General features: G+C 30.4%; 1 protein-coding gene across 4 annotated transcripts; it reads right to left on the reverse strand.

The window, feature by feature from the left end:
- Positions 1-20,274: 20,274 nt before the first annotated feature.
- On the reverse strand, positions 20,275-23,151 carry LOC115239406 (C3 and PZP-like alpha-2-macroglobulin domain-containing protein 8). Of its 4 annotated transcripts, none has more exons than XM_029813909.1 (6): positions 22,990-23,151; positions 21,918-22,079; positions 21,606-21,745; positions 21,355-21,479; positions 21,110-21,255; positions 20,275-20,926 (listed from the first exon to the last, which is right to left on the reverse strand). In XM_029813909.1, exons 2-6 carry the CDS (start codon positions 21,925-21,927, stop codon positions 20,436-20,438), a joined length of 912 nt encoding a protein of 303 aa, XP_029669769.1. In that variant the 5' UTR covers positions 21,928-22,079; positions 22,990-23,151; the 3' UTR covers positions 20,275-20,435. The 4 variants fall into 4 exon arrangements, with proteins under 4 accessions (XP_029669769.1, XP_029669771.1, XP_029669770.1 ...); XM_029813911.1 differs by lacking the exon at positions 22,990-23,151 and adding an exon at positions 22,822-22,976; XM_029813910.1 differs by lacking the exon at positions 22,990-23,151 and adding an exon at positions 22,191-22,798.
- Positions 23,152-24,620: the final 1,469 nt, after the last annotated feature.

The following is a 24,620-nucleotide window of genomic DNA, read 5'->3' on the forward strand; positions in this document are numbered from 1 at the left end:
CTCTTCCGAGTTCCGCGTCATGCGTGCCGCTACTGATCCCCCTTCCCTCTGCTCTTCTTCGGCAGGCGCCTCCGTCTCCCCACTCCGTCGTCTCCCTTCCACGGCGCACTGAGCGCGTGTGCGGTCGACGCATCAATTATGTCTGAATTGGAGTCGACGCGGTGCTGGGATCAAGGGTTCTCGTTCGATGTTTCCGAAAAACTTCTTTCTTTTCTCTGTTCTTGTGTACCTACGAAATTTGACATTGTCAAATATTATCGCCGAAAGTAAAGAAAAAGAGAGAATGTACGTGTATAAGATATTGTTAAAACATTTAATCAAACTTCATTATTGTACATTTAATTAATTGTAATGATAAACGAAATTTTATATGTTATATATTATTTTTATAAGTTATATATTTTATAATCGCGCACAAAGCTATCAACTAATTCAAATAAAACATATTTTTAGGCGAACTATATACAATTATCAGTTTTGAATCTAATTTACAATTACAAAAATAAAACTTTTATATTATTGTCAAAAATATAAATAATTATACCTTTTATGATTATATGCAGCTTTTCTGTCGAATTAAATGCTGAACGAGCTTAAAGAATATGCGTACGTGATTACGACATAATTAATGATGGATTTCGCAGCTCACAACTTCAATCGATAATCAATATCACACCGATTTTTATACGCACTTTGCATGTTGAAGACTGCGATGCGTGATGGGAAATCAAAACCGTAGCCTATAAGGATTAATATATTGTAATAAATGTTTTGTAATGTAATTAATGACATTAACAGTCATTAAGAGATTCAAGTGATTAAAATTAATAGGATTATTATTACTTTTATATAATCCTTAAAAATATGTATAATTGCGTGCGTCTATCTATAATTTTACTATTTTTATATATATTAATTATTATATATATAAATCTATTAATATATTCTTTTCGTGAGACAAATATTGAAAATCAAGTATGTAAACATTATTTGACATCACTCAGATACGATAACGGAATGTAAATAATCGCTATTAACTATCAAATAATGATAAGCTGTAATTTTAATTCTTGGGCGTATTATCTTCTCGATTATATCAGCTTTACAATCTTTGTCTTCAACATTGAAATAGCTTCTGAACGCTGATAAAGAAATTCCACAGTCAAAGAGTTAAATTACGCGGGAATCGATGAATAATAACAAAACAAAGCCTCTACAGAGAGAAAGAGAGAGAGAAAGAGAGAGCTATGTATCTTTTTGTTTATTTATCTTTTTATCGCGCTTTTAACAACCGCGCACAAAGTATACAGCTATCAACTAATTCAAATAAAACATATTTTTAGGCAAACTATATACAATTATCAGTTTTGAATCTAATTTACAATTACAAAAATAAAACTTTTATATTATTGTCAAAAATATAAATAATTATACCTTTTATGATTATATGCAGCTTTTCTGTCGAATTAAATGCTGAACGAGCTTAAAGAATATGCGTAGGTGATTACGACATAATTAATGATGGATTTTGCAGCTCACAACTTCAATCGATAATCAATATCACACCGATTTTTATACGCACTTTGCATGTTGAAGACTGCGATGCGTGATGGGAAATCAAAACCGTAGCCTATAAGGATTAATATATTGTAATAAATGTTTTGTAATGTAATTAATGACATTAACAGTCATTAAGAGATTCAAGTGATTAAAATTAATAGGATTATTATTACTTTTATATAATCCTTAAAAATATGTATAATTGCGTGCGTCTATCTATAATTTTACTATTTTTATATATATTAATTATTATATACTACATTATTTCAATAAATTGTTAAGAGAGATATTTTGTTTCAAAACTATCTTTTTGTACGAATCGCGGAATTTATTATAGCCAATTATAAATAAACTCTTTTTTTATAATTAAAAATATTTTTCAGTTTCTAAATATAATTTATATTTATAACTTCCGCCTGAATAAAGTCTGCCTGGCAATATATTGGCTCCGTGAAATGGTTTGGAAAATAGGATTGATCATGTGGTATGTATACGAAACAAAGTTCATCGATGCATGATGCACATTTTACAGAAAAAATATTTGCGGTAGAAATATTGTATATTTGTCGATAAAGGATAATTCAGCGACAAAGAAATATTTAACTTCAGACCAACTAATTCTCAGCGATGAAAAATTCAACAATCGCGATATTTATGCATGATATTTATAATATAATAAAATAATTGTAATATAAGTCTTTTATCTTATCCGCATTCTCCTGCAATATAAAAAAATTAATATTAATATTTAAAGTATAAAATATCTTGTATATATTTAGTTTATGGATCAAAATATAAATCTCTAGACATAACAGAATAATCTTTTATCTGTGTAGAGATAAAAATATATCTAAATATTTAATATAATCATTGCTAAAAGGATTAAAAAAATATTTCTGTTGCAGAATCAGCCATTATAGCATCTCGATGGAAAGTTGAATCGAATGGCTCAGGTAAGTTTAGATGCAACAATGTTGGGCGTAGAACACGAAGAATATGAATGGACAGGATCAGTGAATGAACGTACCGGACGTATCCGTATGAGACAGGGGAAGGATGGGCGGGGAGCTTCAAATTCCATTCCCATTCCCTGTGATCCCAGTTCCATTCTCATTCTCTCAATCCCTTCGATATGCCTTGTGCCATACATGAACAACAAGATTGGAATACGTAAAGGCAAAGGATTTTCTGCCGCAATTCATTGAGCACTGTCAAATCACATTTCCTTCGCAATCCTGTTCTAATCGATAGTGATGAAATGTCAAAAAATAAGTAATATTATTTCTATCAAAATTGTCCTGACGCATTTAGATAATTTAAATATTATTTTATGGCTTATAGAAATTCGTATTAAGATTAGCCTCGATACTAATGTAAAAGCTTATAGTTTATCCGAAATAGCTCTATAGTTGGATATATTATATGGTTTTCTCAAAGAAAAAACAAGAAGTAACAAGTTCATCGAATGAACCGAGATGTTATCTCGGAACTGAGAAGTCTTTCTTAGATTAACATCTTTGTTGAAGAATTTTCAAATATTTCATGGAAAAGATTTTTTGGAAGGTATATCTCTCTCGTTAGTATTCAACAGGAAATTAGGTACCGCGACTATCCAAATTTAAATTCAAACCTGATATTTATCAGAAATAGAGAGAAAGAGAAAGAGAAAAGAGGGGGATTGGAGATTAAAATTTTTTGTATTTATAATAAAAAATAAAATATTTTATTAAGTATTAATCTCAATAATTGTAAAAATGTTCGCATTTACATGCTATTTATCGCGTAGCACTTAGCAACAACTGTATCTAGATTCTCTCCCTTCTTGGTTTTCTTGCTTCTACTCGTAGTCGGATCTGACAACGGAATCCGACGAGACTACAAAATGCTTTATGCGAAGCGCTGGAGATTCGTAAGAAAAGGCAGGAGACTGGAAACTCACCTAACGGTCACGGTAGCAGGTTACAGACTTGTAGAGCGAACAGTGGCCGGTCCTTCCTTGCTCTCGGAACTAACTGCCAAACGCCAAAGAGCAACAATGCTGTTGAATATTGAACGCATGGTCCCCTTGGAATGTCATTCTTCGGAGTTGACCAACACAACACAATTCCTTCCTTCCTATTGCGAGGGATAAACCCTTATAATATTTCCAGTTTCTCGTGTTGCATTTACCTTCAAATCTGCACAAGCTAAACAAAATTTTATAGTTTTGGTATAAAAAGTCGTGTTTCTCGTAATAGTTTCTGTTTTGGTCCTAGTTTTATCTTGGTTCTGGTATTGTCGAAAAAAACTATTGTTTTTGCTTCCTCATAGAGGAAGCTTTGTTTTTGATTTTGCAACACGTATTGTCTTTTATTGAACCAAGTAAACGCAACCGAATACAAACCGTATAATTTATGAAAATTAATTTTTAACATCATTTGTGTAAGTTGAGAATAAATATTACGTTTTGATGGCTATAGTTTAGATATATATGTTATATTCTTTATAGAATATATAGTCTTTCAAGCATATATCCACTCTTTAAAAATATTTTACATTGATAATGATTTATTCGTGATAATAATGTTTTAACAATATATATAGTTTATATATTAAATATATTAATACATATATACTTCACAATTTTTTTGAATGGATCAAAATATAAATCTCTAGACATAACAGAATAATCTTTTATCTGTGTAGAGATAAAAATATATCTAAATATTTAATATAATCATTGCTAAAAGGATTGAAAAAATATTTCTGTTGCAGAATCAGCTGATTAATTATTTTGTAGATTTCGCGAATCTCATCGAGAGATCGTTGGTTAATTATACAACTATAGCTTTTACTCAAGCTTTTACAATCGCTAATTGCAATCATTCTTGCATCATCATCATTATTGTCGCATGTAATTGTATTACCGTCATTATTTAAACTACATAAAAAAAATTATTTTTAGTACTGCAATTATTAAGTATCGGCATTATATTATAACTAAATAAAATCTTAAATTGAATTTTGACGTGCTATCGCATCAAATTATTCAATTTTTAATGGGTAATGTGTATGTGGAATAAAAAGTTGAATTGTTTATTTTTTTGTTAATTATATTTTACACTTGCATATTCCTAAAGTTAATTTTTTTCAGTAATTTTTATTCGATTAAAATTTTCGTAATTAAATTTTTATTTAAGATTATTATTGTATATTAGCAACAAGATCATTCAAAAAAATTCAAGAATATGTATTATCATATTCATTCTCCACAAAATATCCATTGAAAAGATCCCAGTGATAAAATTTTTTATTGTCTTTTTGACATGTTGAAAAAGCATAAATATCCCGACAAAATCATTCTAACATCCGTCTTTGGCAGGTCGGCAACTACCCAAAATGAAAGAGCAAGTGTTTTCTAAGGAATTTCTGACCGATGACAGATGCTCTGTGTATTGATAATATGGAAACTTAATTTCTGTCAATCTCGTTCACTTTTGTATCTTTAAACAGCCTATGAGTTATGACCATTGCACTTGACATGCCACGTTTGGAGTACAATAAATCTTTTTCGTATTTATATCTTTTTTTTATCGTGATATGTAATCTGAGATTTACAAAATATGCTTCTTATTTTATCTTAAAAAGAACAATTTATTTTATAACATTTAAATGTAAAAGTATAGAAAGAGAGAGAGAGGGGGGAGAGGGGGGAGAGAGAAGGAGAGAGGGGGAGAGAAAGAGAGAATATAGAATATTTAAACATATTAAATATTATATTTAAACATAAAAGTATGCAAATAGTTACTTGATATAATATCCTTCTCTGCAGATACTGCGGGATCATTTTGAGTTGTCACTTTGGCTTTCGGTTTATTGCCGTGTCATCGAGGACTTATTTCATTACGAAAACCCAAATGGTGTAAACAGTCGGACGGCCCTGAAAGGCCGTAAGCCCTTCTCTTAAGATCGCATGGCATCTGTTACGAGCACTTCAACGGGCCTTATCTAAATTGTTTTGGCGCCCTTGGGCCCCATTTAGCTCGCAAGATTGAAATAATCAGATCGGACGAATTTCTGCCCAATTATACGTGTGCCGGAGCCAGCCATAGGCCTTGAAATCTCACGAGGGTTGAAAGTGGACGGGGGCGGGCCGGAACCTATTTCAAAGGCCTGCGGCTCCCACCTGGCCAACATTTTCTCATTATTGATGAACCGGCGCATGCTTATAATACACAAAGGAAACATTATTTGGATAAAGTTGCACTCGGAAATTTTATTCGAATTTTATATGCAAAGAAAAAAAAAGAAGTAAGCGGTTTTTTGCATGTTTTAATTTTAAATATATTTGCATGGATATATTGCTTCGTAAATAGTATGTTAGCTTATACAAGAACGTATACACGAAGACAGAAACCTTACATGAATTTATGCATATATCAAGATATATAATTATACCTTGGAAAACTGCAAGAAAGCTTTGCAATTGCACGAAAATGATTTAGAAAAGGGCTATCAGGAATTCCTACTTGATCCCTCTGTTTCCATACAGCAATTGCTAGTAGAGACAGAAACTGAGATCATCGATTTTGCGCGTTTCGAAGTTGGTGAGAATCTTGACCAAGAGCCGACAATAGAGAGTATTCAGACTTGCGGCTGAAATAGATTTTAATATCTATGAAGGGTCATCATGCGTACATTTTCCATTAATAATAATTTTTACGATAATACATGATGATAATAGTTATTATTTTTATTATAAAATTGAAAAAGGACTGCTACATAAAGAGCAGTTCGCATAACTTTGTCATAGATAACAAGTGTCCAAAAGAAAAGAATAGAAAAATATTAAATCGTATTGCTATGTACAATATATCATGTATAATAAAATCGATAATACCTTAGTATCAAATCTAAATTAATATTATTATTATTATTATACCTCACTCTTTTAATTTATATTAAAATAACTTTTAATATACAATTTCCGAATTTTAATACAGTTTAAATTATTATATTGATCCTCTTTAATACCTGTACCTATATTTTTTTTAAATATTTTGTATCATTTTAATGATTAGCGTATTACCAAAATCATTTGCATAAAAATGTTTCCCCGCTACAAAAACTATGCAAAAAGACTGGTTATACCTTGGAAAACTGCAAGAAAGCTTTGCACGAAAATGATTTAGAAAAGGGCTATCAGAAATTCCTACTTGATCCCTCTGTTTCCATACAGCAATTGCTAGTAGAGACAGAAACTGAGATCATCGATTTTGCGCGTTTCGAAGTTGGTGAGAATCTTGACCAAGAGCCGACAATAGAGAGTATTCAGACTTGCGGCTGAAATAGATTTTAATATCTATGAAGGGTCATCATGCGTACATTTTCCATTAATAATAATTTTTACGATAATACATGATGATAATAGTTATTATTTTTATTATAAAATTGAAAAAGGACTGCTACATAAAGAGCAGTTCGCATAACTTTGTCATAGATAACAAGTGTCCAAAAGAAAAGAATAGAAAAATATTAAATCGTATTGCTATGTACAATATATCATGTATAATAAAATCGATAATACCTTAGTATCAAATCTAAATTAATATTATTATTATTATTATACCTCACTCTTTTAATTTATATTAAAATAACTTTTAATATACAATTTCCGAATTTTAATACAGTTTAAATTATTATATTGATCCTCTTTAATACCTGTACCTATATTTTTTTTAAATATTTTGTATCATTTTAATGATTAGCGTATTACCAAAATCATTTGCATAAAAATGTTCAAATATATTCGTATAAAAAAACAAACGATCTAAAATTCATATGTACATCATAAAAAATACACCACGAAAAATTTCACGATACAAAGTGCTCGTAGGAGCCTTCGCTTTAGTTTTTCTTATTCTTCTCGCAAGTTTCACTGATTTCCACAGCCACATTCGAGAATCCTTCTTCCAATAGGGCGCGATCTCCACGGGGGCATGCCTCGTACCCTGCATAAATTCTTTATCGTATGATCTTTTTACGGCATGATCAAATTGCATATAAATCTGCGTACTGTGAAATAGAATATTCCTGACATAAAATTGAATATTCCTGATGTAAAATTCAATATTCTTCATTTAAAATGACTTCTCTTTTGATTAAAAAAATTAATTTCCGAAAATAATTATTAATTAATCACTTTCTCAAAGAATCAGTTAGTCATGAATAAATCAGGATATTCCTATACCTGTGGAAATTTAAAATTTCCATTCCTTGGATCACCAATTGAAAAGTTGATATTTCCCCGGACTTGAAAAACGGGACGTTGTCTTCTTGCTCGGAATCGTTAAAGTAATCCGTTTGGGCGTCGCTCGTTCTAAGTTCTGGCGGATCCCTGTCAATTGTCTCAAGCTCCAGATTTTTCAAAGCGGACGTAAAGTTTTTAATGCTCTTGCAAGTTCCAATGTCAACCTAAAAAAGGAATAAATCTATTTAAAAACGCGCAATTTTTTTATAATCTCAATTCTTTTATATTTATGCATTTTATATCAATCAATTAAAAATTTATTTATGCGAAGTATCTATAATTCGTAATTATGTTTTTTCGGAAATTTATCTCAATCAATTTTTTTTCGTAATTTTATCTGAACTTCTTGTGAGCAAACGTTGCGTCTAGAGCAATGACGGCCGCAACATCCTTCGTCCCGGCTTATAATAAACTCGACGTCCAATTAAAAGAATCCTTTAATTAATATCGAATATAATTGTATGCAAGAAGAATTCTTCTAATTTTATTAAAGAATTTATTTTTAGAAATATCGGTGATGTAATTTTTTTCTTTCCTTTTTTTACAAAAAAAAAGAAAGAAATATTTTATTACTTTATTTAACGCTTCGCTCTTAATATTGTGTATGTTAGTTGAATTATAATTAAACGAGAATATACAGGCATATATAAATACAATATTGTATCTCGTTTGAGAACATTTATTTTTTAATAAATATACAATATCTTGTTTTATTTTTTTTAATTATTCCATCTTCACTTTAATCTCGATTTTGCTCTAGATTCGTATTTATAATCCAACTTTATATTTCATATGCAAAATTTTAATTTGCGCGATAATACAATTTCCTCTTATCTGGAATCTCTTTAATTCTTCGCATTTAAGAAAAAAAAAACATGCGGGCGGTAGTTGTGACTTCCTGTCTCGCAGTGACGGTAATCGTCGCGGATGATGCTTAAGCCGCGCCTATACGTGGGTACGTGCGTAAAAGTGTGTAATGGATGAATATATAAATGAGACGCGCGCGCACACACGCATACACACATGTTACACACATAAAGCGAAGAACAAAACCGGCACAACGCCGCGATGTAATGGGCCCCATCTTACCGGGATCTGATGTGGTTACAGATCAATAAACTCGAGACAATAACAAGCGGCATAGTTCCTTATTTAGGCAGAATATATATATTGTTAAATATTATTAAAAAATATTATCAAAAATTATTAATATTATCTAGTTTATTTAATTTTAAGAGAGAGGGAGAAAGAGAGAAAGAAAGAGCAAAAAAGGGATAGTTTATTTTAAATTAAAGAAGAGAAAGAATAAGCAAGAGTGAGAGAGAGAGAGAGAGAGAGAGAGGGCGGGAGAGAGAGAGAGGGGAGAGAGAGAGAGAGAGAAGGAAGAGAAAGAAAGAAGTTTTATTTAAAATTAAAGAAGAGGAAGAATAAGCAAAAGACATGGAGAAAGAGATTTGTAAACAATTTTTCATAACACAGTATTTTGTCCACAAAAAGGAACAAACTTTCTATTAATATACAATCGTCTATCTACAATTTTCTGAACATGGTTATTTTATTACAGCCACAGAAAAATAAAACAATTATTAGTACCTGATCTGCGCCAGCTTTCAATAAGAAGCGAACCATCTCTGAATGTCCTTTATGGCTGGCTATGGTTAATGCCGATTCTTTAAATTTATTGGGGAATAAATATTGATATCAGCACCGTGTTCAAATAAGATCTTGGCAACTTGAACATGACCAGCACTCGCTGCTTCCATTAAAGGTGTACGACCATTCTCATTATGATCTTCAACATAAGCTTCCGCATCTAATAAGACACGTACAACCTCTTCATGTCCATCGGGGCATCCATATATAAGAGGTGTATTACGTTCGATTACAAATACAAATACTTTGTAACAATATTATCTTAGCAAATTCGTAACTTCGATAATATTTGCAAATAGAAATTTAACGAAAGCGCGCGCCTGTGTTGTTCTAGTATAATAAAAGATAAACAGCTAATGCTAGTTAATCTGACCTAAAATAGACTGAGTGTTGACATATCATGGTATCGCAGTACAGTCCAGTGTAGCCAGATTGCCCACGCTAGCAACACGCAACCGTAGCGGAGGGGATACGCACACAAGCGAAAACCGTATACATGTAATGCGCAGAGCGTCCTGCCCCATCATGGGACTCGAGCGGAATCGAACCTGGAATAGCTCCGATTACCAGCCCGCGACTCTACGCCCGGCGCCACGCATCACCCCATGAATAGGTAGGTAAGCGCTGACTTAAGGGGATCCAAAAGCTCGTCTGTTTTACAGACCATAATAATTAATATTTGCTTAATATAAAAGTTTTGCAGTTTGTATGCGCAAAATAGAATAACTTCGTCTTCGGAATTGCATGAAAGAATATAGGTGAACGTTTAAAAATGTATTTAGAAACCTAGTAAAAAACATTTCGGTGTGCAAAATTTTGCAAATTTAAAATAAGTTTAAAATAATAATAATAATTTTTTATTTTTATTTAATTTAATTTTTTAAATTTAATTTAAAATCTATCGTTAATTATTTTATTTTATATATTTTTTAACATTATTTTATTTCAGTATAGCATGTGAGGAGCGCTCGCATAAGACTGGCGCTATTGTCGCGTCTGTTAATTTTGTACATAGACTAGCTCATAAACCTAGAAGATTATTAAGGACTTTATCAAATTTAGTATTTTTGTATGGCTATTAGTATTATTTAATGATAACGAATGGTACTCCATTAATCGGTACGTAATTATATTACCACGACCAAAGTAGAACGGCGAAGTGATTATAAGAATTTATTCTATAAAACGCAAATTTTTTTGTAAGCATATCTGATTCATCGTTTTAAAGTTTAAAGCGTTTGTTCAAGACTGAATTTATAATATGAAATGAAAAGAAAGAAAATATGAAGAGGCCCAAGTATATTACATAAAAATAGATTAAATTAATCCATTTTTTGTAATTTTATTACTTTATTATGCTAAAATATGTTTAAAAATTGCCCGAATACGTGTAATTTAGGAAAATTAATATTTTTTTCTCTCACTTGTGTAAAGTTTTCCATATAAATTTAATTTATTTCACAAATATATCTGTACCCAGACTTTCTCTATCTCTCTTGGCAAAAGAGACGAAGGAAATAAATATGTAAATTTAAACATGAGCATTTTATTCAATGTGATCACGACAAATCGAAATATAAGGGTATTCCGATAGAGCATTAGTTACATAAGATACGAGTATAAGGCTATTCCGAGCGGATAATTAAATATACAAAATCAATAAATGCATACATAATTTAACAAACAAATCTATATTTATTACTTCGATAAAATATAGCTAAAATAATACAAAAAAATGTCGTAATTGATAAAATTTCTAAAAATTATATACAATAATAGTTTTATAGAATTTTTAATTGATTATATATATGGAGAATCAGATAATACGGATGAACGCGCATCTTTTTCTTTATTTTTTTTAGAAGATAATTATTATGTTATACTACATCTTTTCTCGCTCGCAAAAGGTCTCAGTCAAACTGATACTAATGATTACACAGTCGTATCGTTTTCTTACATTCTTCCAGAAAAGAAAAATGGTTGGAGAATCTACACCGACCCAAGTTACATTACGAGATTTGGAAATATCTTTGCGCACAAATCATATTGAGTAAGCGATTCTAATAATCGTTCAGTCATCATAATAATTATTCATCATTCATCTACTATTTCAACTATTTTGCCAAAAATTTTTTAAATTTATTTACTGATCATCTTTGTTAATTGCAACAGAGTCCTTTACTTTTCCTTTAGACGTGTTTTTTTGGATGAATAGTGTCAGACAAATGTATTATAAACACTAACTAAATTTTTGAAAACGTTTGTAAACTTTAAACATTTAAATTGAGAAAGAAGAAGAAAATTGAAATTGTAATACGTCCACTTTCTATTTTATGCTATGTAATTATATAATCAACCAATTATTTTAACCATTAATCACGATAATAATTATAGTGTTTTGGAAAGCTCTCGATGTAAGCTACAAGAATATACAATGAAAAATAGAGGCTCCATTTCATGAACTTACTTATTTGAGAGGATTGACGCAACGATTGAGGCTGCAAGGTATCACTGCTAATATGCTGCATAGATTCGCAAAATTTGCTACCCTGGCGAAAACCTTCCTCGAAAGCTTTTTGACAATTCTCCAGCACTAGATTTTGCAACGATTGCGTTGTTAGTTGTAAACCCCGTAATATGACTGCCTCTATCTGGACACCAGCACTGGATACTTGCAGCGATGGTAACGTAGGTAAAATATCTATATCATCCTCCAATTTCAACACTTTTTCATTTCTTGAAAAAATTTGTTGAGCCGGTTGCTATATTAAAAATATATGTTTTTTTAGTGTATATTAAGTGTTTTTTTAATGCAAACAAAAATATCGACAACTAATAAGTTGGAATCGAGTATTACGGCTATCGTCGATTTATTTATTTATCGCGTTTTTTTCGCAATTTTAAATCGCGGTTTATCTTGTGATTTAATCGTTGATTTATATCGAAGCTTCATCTATATTCTCTCGGATATTTTCTTTGAAAGTCTACGCAAAATGTGCCAGTACTCTAAATACTTTTTTCTACAATTGAAAAATGATTGATAACTTTATTAACGATTCTTTTGGTCATAATTGTTTGCATTATATAAAACATAATAAGCTTTGTAATTGCATGTTAATTATATTAATCATAAATATCGCATTAATCGTTACTTGTCAACTATATCTGATCTAAAAATTTCTAATGAATTCTGCATTATATGAATATCTCTATGGTATCTCCACCTTAACGAAGGCATTTGCCGGGTGAGGAGGTTTGAGTGTTCTAATAATGAACCTGAGAGCTATGCCGGCGGTAACGTACAACATTTTCGAGTGAAGCAGGTTTGATCGTTCTGAGACCGATTAATGACATTATAAACTCTATTTTGGATTATTAGGTGTACTTGAATTATTAGATTAATTAATGAAATATTTCGAGTAGCATTTGATGTTTAATCAGGGCAAAAAATCTTGTGTTTCAAAGGAAAAATAGTGTCAAAAACGGGACATAAACTTTATATTATTTATATTATTAATGCATTATTATATTTATATTAATCAGATTCTCTTGAAACTTACAAGACGACATACACTACTTTTTGGTCAAACATATATTCATAGTAAATTGGATTAATCGCTCTCAAAGCGATCAAACCTGCTTTACTCGAAAACGCTATAATAGTTACCGGTAGGGTCACCCATGCCGGACAGGTTGAAGGGGAAGCAAAAGAGACAGTAATCAAAAGAATAGAAAGAAAAAGGGGCTCCAAAATATCTTTGCACTCCCTCCAGGATTTAGAAATATCTTGATATATGATACAACATACGAAAAATCGAGAAGTCTATTCTACTATAATTTTTTTATAGTTTTGTAATCTTTTATTTTTTACAGAGTTTTAATCATTAGCAGCATTAATTAATTTTTTCACGTTCATATGATCGCCCGATAATAGATATAATATCAGGCTTTCGCAAAATATTATACGGAAAATCGAGATATCTCTTGCAATATTAGTTGGAGCGTAAAAATTAAAAGTAAAAGTTAAAAGTTTTTTATATATTTTGTGGCGTGTACACAGAACTCTAATTAAAAAATCGAAAATACGAAAAAATCTATTTATCCTAATACTTGGAGGTGTCTTTATACGACATGCGAAAATTTTTCTAATATAGTTTTAACCGTGTTCTTTTGGATCCATAGAGTTTTAATCATTAACAGCGTTAATTAATTTTACATACAAACATATAACCATACAAACACATTTATAAAATTACTTACATATTAACTAATCAAAATTATACACACATACTTAATATTTGAACTGTCAAATACGCGGCTCAGCCATGACAGGTTTTTATTGATATGAAATAATGCACAGCGCAGTATCGAGATAATCAATCAGTATCGCGGAAAAGAAGCAACAATACTTACGAGTATCCATTTAACATGTCTTTTTTAAGAGTGGATAACGAAATAACGATATGAATAACGAAATACTTTGTACACTTATATTTGAAATATTCTATTTTATTTTCATTTTATTTTACTTACTTTTTATTCTTGAAACGATATGTAAACAATGATATATTTTTTTAGAGAATATATTATATTTACTTGCATAGATATGATTATACTTTTGTTTATCCATAAACATTTTTGTTTTTAAATTTAGAATTGATTAAATGATATATAGCATTAGGAAATAAATGGCGCATGTGTAACGCGCGCACCCTTTGTAATATTCTAGTCTCTAGTCGGTAGAAATATTGTGTTGATGTTTTCTTTATTGGAAGAAATTTCCATTTATTATAAAAAGTACTTACGTCATTTACAATTAGCCATTATAAAAAATAATGATAATAACAAATTAAAAATAGGATTTTTCAGATATTATAAGAATTTAATTTATCTTAGAAACTTAGAAATTGACTGTATCATCAGATCATGAAATTACGATGATAAAAAGCTCTATTCCGCGTTTTTGCACGTCTTATGTTCCAAACACACATCATAACAGCACTTTTCCGATTCTTCACATTCGTGATCGCTGTCACAAAATTTAGGCGGCTTGTACCATTCGTACATCCTGGGACACTGGGATCTCAAGGGCGGGCACTGCTTCTCCGGTTTCGGCATCATTTCGACTTCGTGCCAAGGATGTTCGACGTGTGATCCGACAATGCCAAACCAGAACCATGGAAAGAAAATGGAATGCCAGCCATGCTCCGGCGAGGAATCACTTTTACCACTTGGGCAACAATAGTATTGATGATGGTTCATTTTACACCAGTACTTGCAGGATTTTGCATAAGCTTTTGTCAGGATGACGAATAATAGCAAAAAATATAGCGAGTTTCCGCGCATGCTGAAGTAGCTGTTAAGAGAAATGAGTGATACAATGCTGAAAAATATCTATTATGCTATCGCTAAGTTCTTTTTTTCAAAGATAAAGTATAAAGACACCTCCAAGTATTAGGATAAATAGACTTTTTCGCATTTCAAATATACCAACTATTTAATGCATGAATAATAATATATATAATATGTAATGATATTTTTTTGAATCCATATATACACATGCAAAAAAAATTTTTTGTGTAATCCGTAAAATCATTGCATAATGAGAATACTTATATATTACTTGTTTTTCTGAACTTTTATGCAACAATAGTTTTATGTATCTTATGCGTATCTGTTAGATATACAACACATATAATATTATTATTTAAAAATACGATAGTGATAACTGTTCGAAAAAGTAGTGCATTGTATAGTTACAAATTAAAATCATTCTCTTATTTAAAATACTAATAGAGATTTTAAATGTTATTATTGCGAAAAGCTCATTTTAAAGCAAAAAACTCACTTTAAGATTTCTCCCAAGTCTTATGCTCGCGGCTCGACAGTCTGCGATCTAATCGACAACAGCTTCTCGTTTAGCGTGTTTTATACACAGAAGAAACACAGCCCTACTCGAAGACAAAGGTTATAAATCGCGCAACATCTTCAATACGTCCGTCATTGTCGACGAGCAAGACATAGTTCGCTCACTCGTACTCGATTTCACATGTCAGGTTTGTAAAATCTCGTCTGCGTCTGATTCATTTGAAAAAAATGTCAGGAAACATCAGAAACGAAGGATGCGTCACATTCGCGTTACAATATTGCATAGAACGTCCAGGGCCGATTTCCAAAGCAATTTAGATGCACAAAAGCGATTTCATATTTTAAATTTTAATATCATGTGAGAGTCATAATTTTAATATCACATGAGAGCTAATTATATAATTCCCTTTATAATTTATAAAAATTTATTTACATCTTCTTTTCCTGCCGTTATTGTATCAATAAATAAATACAGAATAAAAAATAATAACTTACAATTTAATAATTTTCCTGAAACTGCATTTTGTCGACATGATGTTATTTCAAGTGAACTTTACACATTTAAAACTTTTTATGCGTTTAATGATCGATTTTTTATTCATTAATAATTACCAAAATATATGTATGCGACCCTGACAATAAAAGAGTCGTGCGAATGTATGCGAAGACACGCAAAGACGAGCAATTGCCTCCATGGACATTTTTCTTCGCAAAATTTACTGGAAAAGCAATCTACAAGAGACATTGATCATTGGCCTATTCTACTTTGTCACATGCTAAACAATTATACATCGCAACTACTCATTTCGGCAACATAATCCTTATTTCGGCTGTTAATCGTTCGTCACTAATTACGCGTGGAATATATATACACGACAAACATTGTCATGTATTTCACAAAACAAACTTTAAAGATTTATTCACTTTTATTCGACATATTGTATATCGATTTCCCTATTCAGTTGACTCCCTTACTACAGCAACATAAAAAATGAATATGATAGAATTAGGAGCTATTTAGAAGTTTTTATATCCCGCAAATTAATAATTTTCAGCTCGTTATTCAGAGCAGAAATTTTAATTTTTTGTCTTTTTTGCCTACGTCGAAAATTGAACTTATTGAAATTACTTATTAAAATCCTTGATTTTCATATATATATATAAGGGAAGAGAGCGTATACTTTGTCTCTTTTTGGATAATACTTGTCGAAGAATGTTCCTTTACTTTTGTATAATTACTGTATCTGAAAGATCATTATCGCATGCCTATGGCGTGTGATAATGATCCTTCATTTGAATGCAAATTCAGCGAAATTATACCAACATTAACCCTTAATGGAAACTATGATAGATATTTGGCGGTATAATAATAATAATAGCCATTTATTTGATTTACTAATATAAGCGAGAGAGAGACAATATTATTTTAACATGGATTTATTTCCGTTTAGAGCGAAAAAGAAAATCGTAGGATACAGTATAACTGCTCGATATAAAATTGGAATAGTTTAGAAGCACGGGCGAACTCTCGACCAATCAGCGACGCGCATTTTGAACATTCGAGTCAGTTAATAATCGGCCGCTGAATCGTGTAGATCGCGAGTGGATTATTGCTTTAAATAATTACCGAAAACCGACATCGTGCTTCGAAATCGCGCTCGAATAAATGATAAATCGCTAAAATTCGTTTCCTGAAATATGTAATACGTGTTCGTGGTACGTTTTGTGTGTGATTAGTGATAACGAATGAGACTAAAGTGAGGGCGATATTCTTGGGAGAAGTACCTGCGAAATCCAGGATATACCGAGTGCAAGGATCAAGGATTAAAGAGGAGCTACTTGGAAAGCACAAACAAGTGCTCTGACAATGTAAATATTTTTGAACTTTATTTGTTCGAAAACCAATATTGCACATAATATATGTCCTAATCGCCTACACAGCCTTTTATGTCGGCTTTAAAAAACAAAGTGTTCATTTACCATAATTAATAATGAATACAATTTATATCTAACAAATATATTTCGGTGTATGGAGCATTTGAGGTGAAGGGGAAGAAGTGCTATAGGTATAAAGCATTTGACACAGTATTTATCACATGCAAAATTCTATTGATAACTACATAATTATCATGTAATTAGTCCAATCAATTTATATGTGATATTGTTTAATTCTGATGTTATATTTAATTGACAAATGAACACATCATATGGAGACAAATAAGCTACTTGTAGCTATACTTGCAAGAATGAAAATATCCCATTCAATTAAGGAAATTTATTTTAATGAAGTATTACTTTTCTTTTAATAATTTTTTTCTGTAAATTTCCTCTATTTAAATGCGTTCTTTTTATTTGCCTAATAATTATTAGTAGCAAATTTATTTTTATTATATGCTGATATCAAGAATTTAATTAAATATTTTGATAATATGTAATCCACGATTATGATAATAAATATCACATTACTACCATGTTTGGTATGCAAAAATAATTATGCCTTTGTTTTCATATAATGAAAGAGATATTACATTATATGTATTTTGTAAATTTCATTATATAATATAAAATAGAATATTATTTTTTATTACCAGAAAATCAATTTCTATGTTATAACATAATGGAAAGATATATATGCTTTAATAACTTATTAATTATGCCATAATGGCATATTATAATATCACTGCGTGTATATGTACATTATGGTATATACAGAGTGTCTAATATATCTTTATCCAAAAAAATATTTCCATCTGAAAAAATTAATATTTTTGTCATATGTTTGCACAAGTAAAACATTTTTCAATACTTTTTTTCTATATTCCTCTAATATTTCTAAAATATATAACAATGTTATACACATCATGCAAAATATTCTAATATATATTTATAATCATAATAGATTAACGTGGAAACCTTATTGCTATATCTGCTTGAAGGATTCTTTTTTAAGAATTTCTTTCTTATTTTCATAAGAAAATTTCAAGTTACAAATTATACGTTCACATATTTGTCTTCTATAATTTTCCTACTACAAGAAAAAGATCATTAAGATTTTTTGAACTGATATTACACGTGATTAGAAATTTTATTTAAAATTTATCATAAAAATTTTGCTATTCTATCAAGTTCATAATTAGATTGGAATCATTGTGATATATATTTTATAAAAACGTACATTTTGATATCATTTATACATTTCTTATATTACAAGTCATTTTTATACACGAACAATAAAAACAGAAAAATAGAGGATGCTCTTATTGAAATAGCACCTTCAATAAAGTTATTCTGTAGGGACAGCACTTGTGCAACCTTAGGGAAAGCACTTGTGCAACCTTGCTTATAATAACAGTTATAAGCAATACATTCTATGTGAGTGTTTAACAATTGAGCATGTGTTTAGCAAAGAAAAAGAAGTGCTTGATGCAAAAAGAAGCATTTGCTACAGATACTGTCAAATATACTATACTATATAGAATACTTGTCATAAATACCAATCTAAATAAATGCAAATGCTTCTTCTGGTTTATGTCTTTTCATTGTCAATTCGTTTATTATCATATCACAATATTAAAGATAAAATATTACGATTCTGTGTTTTATGTTTTTAATTGGCCATTATTTGCGGATTAATTGTAAAACCCTGAGTAGTTACTAAATTAAAGAAGTACGTATATAACTAGTTTTACTGTTAAAGAATCTATAAATAAATATGATTAAAAAATATTTAGCAGAATACTTTACAAAATACTTTAAATATCTTCTTTTTTGTACTCGTGCGAAAAATAAATTTCGCGGTTCAATAATGTTATTTATTATAATATACAGTATATAACAATAGGATGCGATAAATTATAATACACTTTTATCGGTCATCTTTTTTTTTTTATCTTTAACAAAGTAATAAGTTTTATAGTCAACACAAGTATCATTTGTTAACTATTTACAACTGATTAATAGATTCTGATTCACAAAGATTTGTAACATTGGGTTTAAATACATTACATTTGTGTACAAGAATGGAATAAACACCATCTTCGATAATAATTTTCCACACATCTATAAAAAGTAATATGTGTCTTTAAGTTGTGGTAATCTACTAATAATAATACTGCTAAGTACAATTAATTCTGTAGCTGTTGCTATATAATTATTATATAGTTATCATACAAAAAATTGCATATATAAGATTAAAAATAAAATTAATTTCTTTTAATTATCATCATTTTCACTTTTAATACAGTATATTTATATATGATTAATAATTATATGAAGTTACAATAATTGTATGAAGTTATACATGAACATCTATAGGATTAATTATATTTTGCAGTATTATTATTATGAGTAAAACTGAAAGATAGATATTTTTTATGGATATTATATGGAAAATTATTATCATAAACAACATTTATGAAAAAATATCTATTTTTGAGTTTTTTGCTCATAATAATACTGCAAAATATAATTAATCTTCTATAACTGTTTATATATAATTTCATATAATTATTGTACAATTATATATAGATATATTGCATTAATATAAACATACATCGTAATATTATATTTCATTTCTATACATAGCACGCTAATGTATTTAATAATAAATCCAATGTTATCTATTAACAAATATTTGTGAATTAATATCTACTAATGAATTGTAAATAATAAACTTATTTTTATTGGCAAATAATTTCCTCTAATTCTGACTGAGAAAGTTCCATAATTTATATTTTTTATTTATTTATAATTAATTTGTTTCTTAGTTTGAATCAATTTGAGTCGTCTCTTTTTATCATTTCAATTGAAATCACATGTTATATTAATTTTATCTTATGAAAGATAGTTAAAAAAAAACGTACTTTTTAATCTTTTTATGTTGCTTCAGCTAAGAAATTGATCTATAAAAGAAGAAAAGTTTTATTATTTTTTTATATATATGCAACTGCATTGCAAGTCTTACAGAGAGAATCGCATCTTTAACTATAGTATACAGAAAATATTTCGATATAGTCGATGTCTCGTGGAAAAATAAATACGCTCTGTTCCTAAATCGCTTGTCGCTTTATCTTCCAATACACTCGACTCCATAGTTGTCGTTTATGACTAAAGTTTCATACTCCAGATAGTGCATTTCCTCGCCGTTCAGCGGTATATAACACGTTTGGTGATTCGGTTGTATCTTGCCGATATAGTAAACGCCCTCGTGCAGCACTCTGCCGATAAACAGAGCGCAACCATCCTCGGACTCGCCGGCAGGCAGTGCGTACAGAGGCACGCTACCCTCCCAAGATTTTACCCAGTTCACATCTTTGTTGCACAATACTTGGAACTCGCGTTTCTCGTGGACTCTGCCGCCCCACGCTAGGATACAGATATTATCGCGAATGCCACCTGGTGTCACGGTACTTTGGTGATGTGCTCGACCGATGTACAAACCATCCTCAGAAGCCATCACCGCGTTTCGTGGCAATCCAAAAGCCTCGTTGAAGTCCACCCAGAAGTGGCACGTGTCCACCAATTGTTGCCTGATGGCTAGCGACATGAACTGGCTTTCTGATAGTAGAATAAGATTTTAAAAAATGTTTAAAGCATTTTTTCTGAGAATTTTGATTAATTAATTTGATATAAAAGATCTACAATGTTTGATTATACTGTTATAGTATTTAGCAATTGTTAATTTTAAAATGCGTGACTAAAATAGAGTTTTTCTACAATGGCAGGAATGAATTAACATACCTTCAATTCTCCATTCTCCAGTTGCACCCCAAGCAGTACTAACTCCTATATAATTTATAACAAATGGGTTTCTGTCTTTATAAGACATGAATGGCATATCTAAATCATCTTCGCGGCTAACACTTAATAATCCATCGCAAGACCATCTGTAAAATAGATTAAACTAGAGATTAAAACGAGAAATGCAAATATAAATTCATGTCTCTAAATTTATCTAAGAAAGAAAAAAGAAATAATTTTCTTACTGTATAAAAATATCACACATCTCATCAGGATTCAATATATCCCTAGTATCTGCTTCTGCTACATCTGGTTCTGCATTATTTTTTTTTATTGCTGACATAGTATTTCCCCATCCACCGATAATAATCTAATGCAAGACAAATTAATGTTATATAATGCAGGATAAAATTAATTTATCCTTATATTATATATATAGACAAAAATATAGAGTAAAAATAAATTATAGTAGAAATATGATAGTAAAGTATTAAACCTCGTATACATTGGAGTCACTACAAAGATGTGTCCGTAAGGCAATCCTTGCATCGTGGCTGGCTTTAATACCTAAACTAACGCTGTTTTTTGTGATGGGTATATAACGGTAATCGAGACTGTCCACTGTAGTAATTCTAACTGAAATTAATTATTAGTCAGTACAATTAGGAAAATTAGAATTGCAAAATATATTAATCTCTCTTTTTTTTTATACAAAGTTAATTTGCTAATCTTATCTATTCCCTACCAGGAGAATGATGGAAAGGAAAATAATTATAATAGATTTAATTTATAATATAAATAAACTCACTTGGACTCATTTTTCAAAAAGCCTAGAACTTTTCCGACATGCATAAATCAATATCAAAATGATTCATACTAATAGTCATATATCGTTCGTATTCGCGTGATGTACCATCCACCGTTTAAGACCCAAGTTATCTCTCTTTCATTATATCTCAATCACTTATCGCTTAAAACAAATAAAAAAATCACATTAAATTTCCTTACACAACTCAATCACTCGCTATCAGTAATTAATAATGTGCCATAAGAATAATATTTGTTTATTCTCTCGCCTAACCTTCTTACTGAAACTTATTAAATGTCGCATAATTACGTATCGGTACGTATTCATATCGGGGGAACAGGTATATAAAGAATATATAAGAGAGAAATATTAATATTATAATATAACGTCAATGCCATTTCCACTAAAAGTAACTGTGAACTTTTGTGTACATATCGAAACTCCTCAAGTCTCGAAGTGACGTGTTGAAACAACGTTGCATTTAAGATCATGCAGATGATGCTAGATTATAGACTCAAGCTCAGTTTACAGCATGCTTTTTTTATTATCAGTGTTAACATATGATGTAATAAAAAAGATATTTTATTTACAATAAATGAGCATATTAGCATTCAATCAGAAATAGTCCATTAATGGTGAGATAAAATACTTTTCCTATCAAATTATGCGCTAGTGTGCTAGTACATATAGCTAGTAAAAAAAAAAAGCATCGTATAAATCATATGCTTTTTATATTGATAAACTGCGCACTTTTATTAAAGGCAAGAGATCTCCAGCATCATTAAGAGAGGACAATAGACAGATGCTTTCCTTGCCTGATTCTTTTTATCAATTGCAAGCAAAATCGGATAAGGAAAATATTCGAATTATCCTCTCTTGTTGATGACTGATGTTGATTTCTTACCTCCAATGAGAGCGCGCGGTCTATCTGTATAAATTTATCTGTCAGATGATGCAACATAGACTCGAACACGTGCGCAGCAATGGACACAGCTTCCGAAACATCAACATGGTCTAAATCGACTCACTCGAGAATTTGATTCGTTACCAAGACAAAATTTTTACAACTCACTGAAATGCATGACAGTTCAAGTACATCGCTGTTCATTGAGAACGTTTACGATATGAACAAGCGAGCGCCTTTATCCGCTGCCAATCGAAAAGTTGTCACGTCGCGAATTATAGATTCTACGATCCCGTACTCATGTCTCATGTCCCGCACGACGGACGTTCCACTGTTGTCAGGATGCCAGCGATATTGCGATATTCGATACTTTCATCTCGATATTCTAACGATAAGTTAGAAGCACTTTCGTTCGATGCTATAAAAAAGTATGGTAATACTTTTTTTTTTCAATATTGCAAGTACTTGGGAAGATGTTTTTTATATATTAATTATTAATACAGCTTGTGTGATATATTACGTGTATATTAAATATTGTTAATACATTTAAAAAGTATAAAAATTATAGAGCTCTTTATCTGTAATAAGAATCTTAAAGTATGGTCTTAATTTGCGATATATCGCGCGCCAAATCAAATTCCGGGATATTCTTCGAAAGATATGATCTCATTTAAATGCATGCAGTTTGTTTGAAGATAAGATTCCATCAATTACTTTTCTCGAAGGTCAAGATTTTACTTACATTGGTGTCAAAGAGAGTAGCACGCTCGGAATTAATTGCATTCGACTTTCCATTCTGATTTTACTTTCTGTACTCTATAACATGCACACAAACATTCGCACATAGCATTATAGAAAGGCAATAAATTATACATACACGCACAATTCTTATCTCTATGATCAAGAAACCAAATTCACGTATATGCATCTAATAATAGTAATAATAATAGCTTAATGAAACAAAGTAAATTCTTCTTGCAAGTTCTTGTTAATGCTGCGCGTGTATTTTTCTTTTATTTTACACTAAAAATTAATTATTAATGATACAGGTACAAGCACGCAAGAAGTAATGACGCACACAAACATTTCATTGAAAAAAATTCATCAAATATTCGCGTACTAACACTGAATATCGCATGTATGCAAATCAATAGAAACATTGACATTTAGGTAATTGACATTTAACTGGGTCATTGCCAAGTACCTATTGAAATACATTTGATTAACTTTTAGGATATCAGAGTACGCGGTTGAATGAATATAGGTGAATGTACGTGCGTGCGCGGAAAGTAGAAAGCATTAAAAAGAACAACGAACACGTAAAACTATAAACGTCGAGCGTAGATATATCGTACATAGATGCATACGTGAAGAACTATTCCGATTTCCGCAATCAAGTTATAATCTTTTCTGCTTCGCTTACGAACTTTCAAAATTGATGGATGAACTTGAAATGTCACATATATCCGGCAATTGTATGCATGCCAATGATTCTGACCGAGATTATTTATAATGCACTTTTTCTATTTTGTAATTTATTGATTAATATTGTACTCTATCAAAAATAATATTTATATTATTAAATGCTTTTTTTTTTTTTTTTTTTTTTTTAATTTTGGTTTTTTTTTTTTTTTTTTTTTTTTTTGGAAAACGAAAGATCTATAGCGACGACCACTCTAAATTATCCGCAGTTCGTAATACGTATTCCAGCGAAGTGCATTCGTGCTTTTATGTTCCTGCAACGTGAAACCCGCATCAGTTCGCAGGACCAGACGTGATCAGCATTACGTCTGCTAAAT

Source organism: Formica exsecta, unplaced genomic scaffold, assembly GCF_003651465.1.
Source record: "Formica exsecta isolate Colony F162 unplaced genomic scaffold, ASM365146v1 scaffold38, whole genome shotgun sequence".
Taxonomy (NCBI): Eukaryota; Metazoa; Arthropoda; class Insecta; order Hymenoptera; family Formicidae; genus Formica; species Formica exsecta.

Bases quoted from the DNA above. Each gene is read 5' to 3' on its own strand.
- LOC115239406 (XM_029813912.1), bottom strand. The intron at 21,256-21,354 runs GTAAGAAAATTA...TCTATTTTACAG, and splicing joins ATGTGTGATATTTTTATACA to ATGGTCTTGCGATGGATTAT. The intron at 20,927-21,109 runs GTATGTTAATTC...TTCTACTATCAG, and splicing joins TGGAGAATGGAGAATTGAAG to AAAGCCAGTTCATGTCGCTA.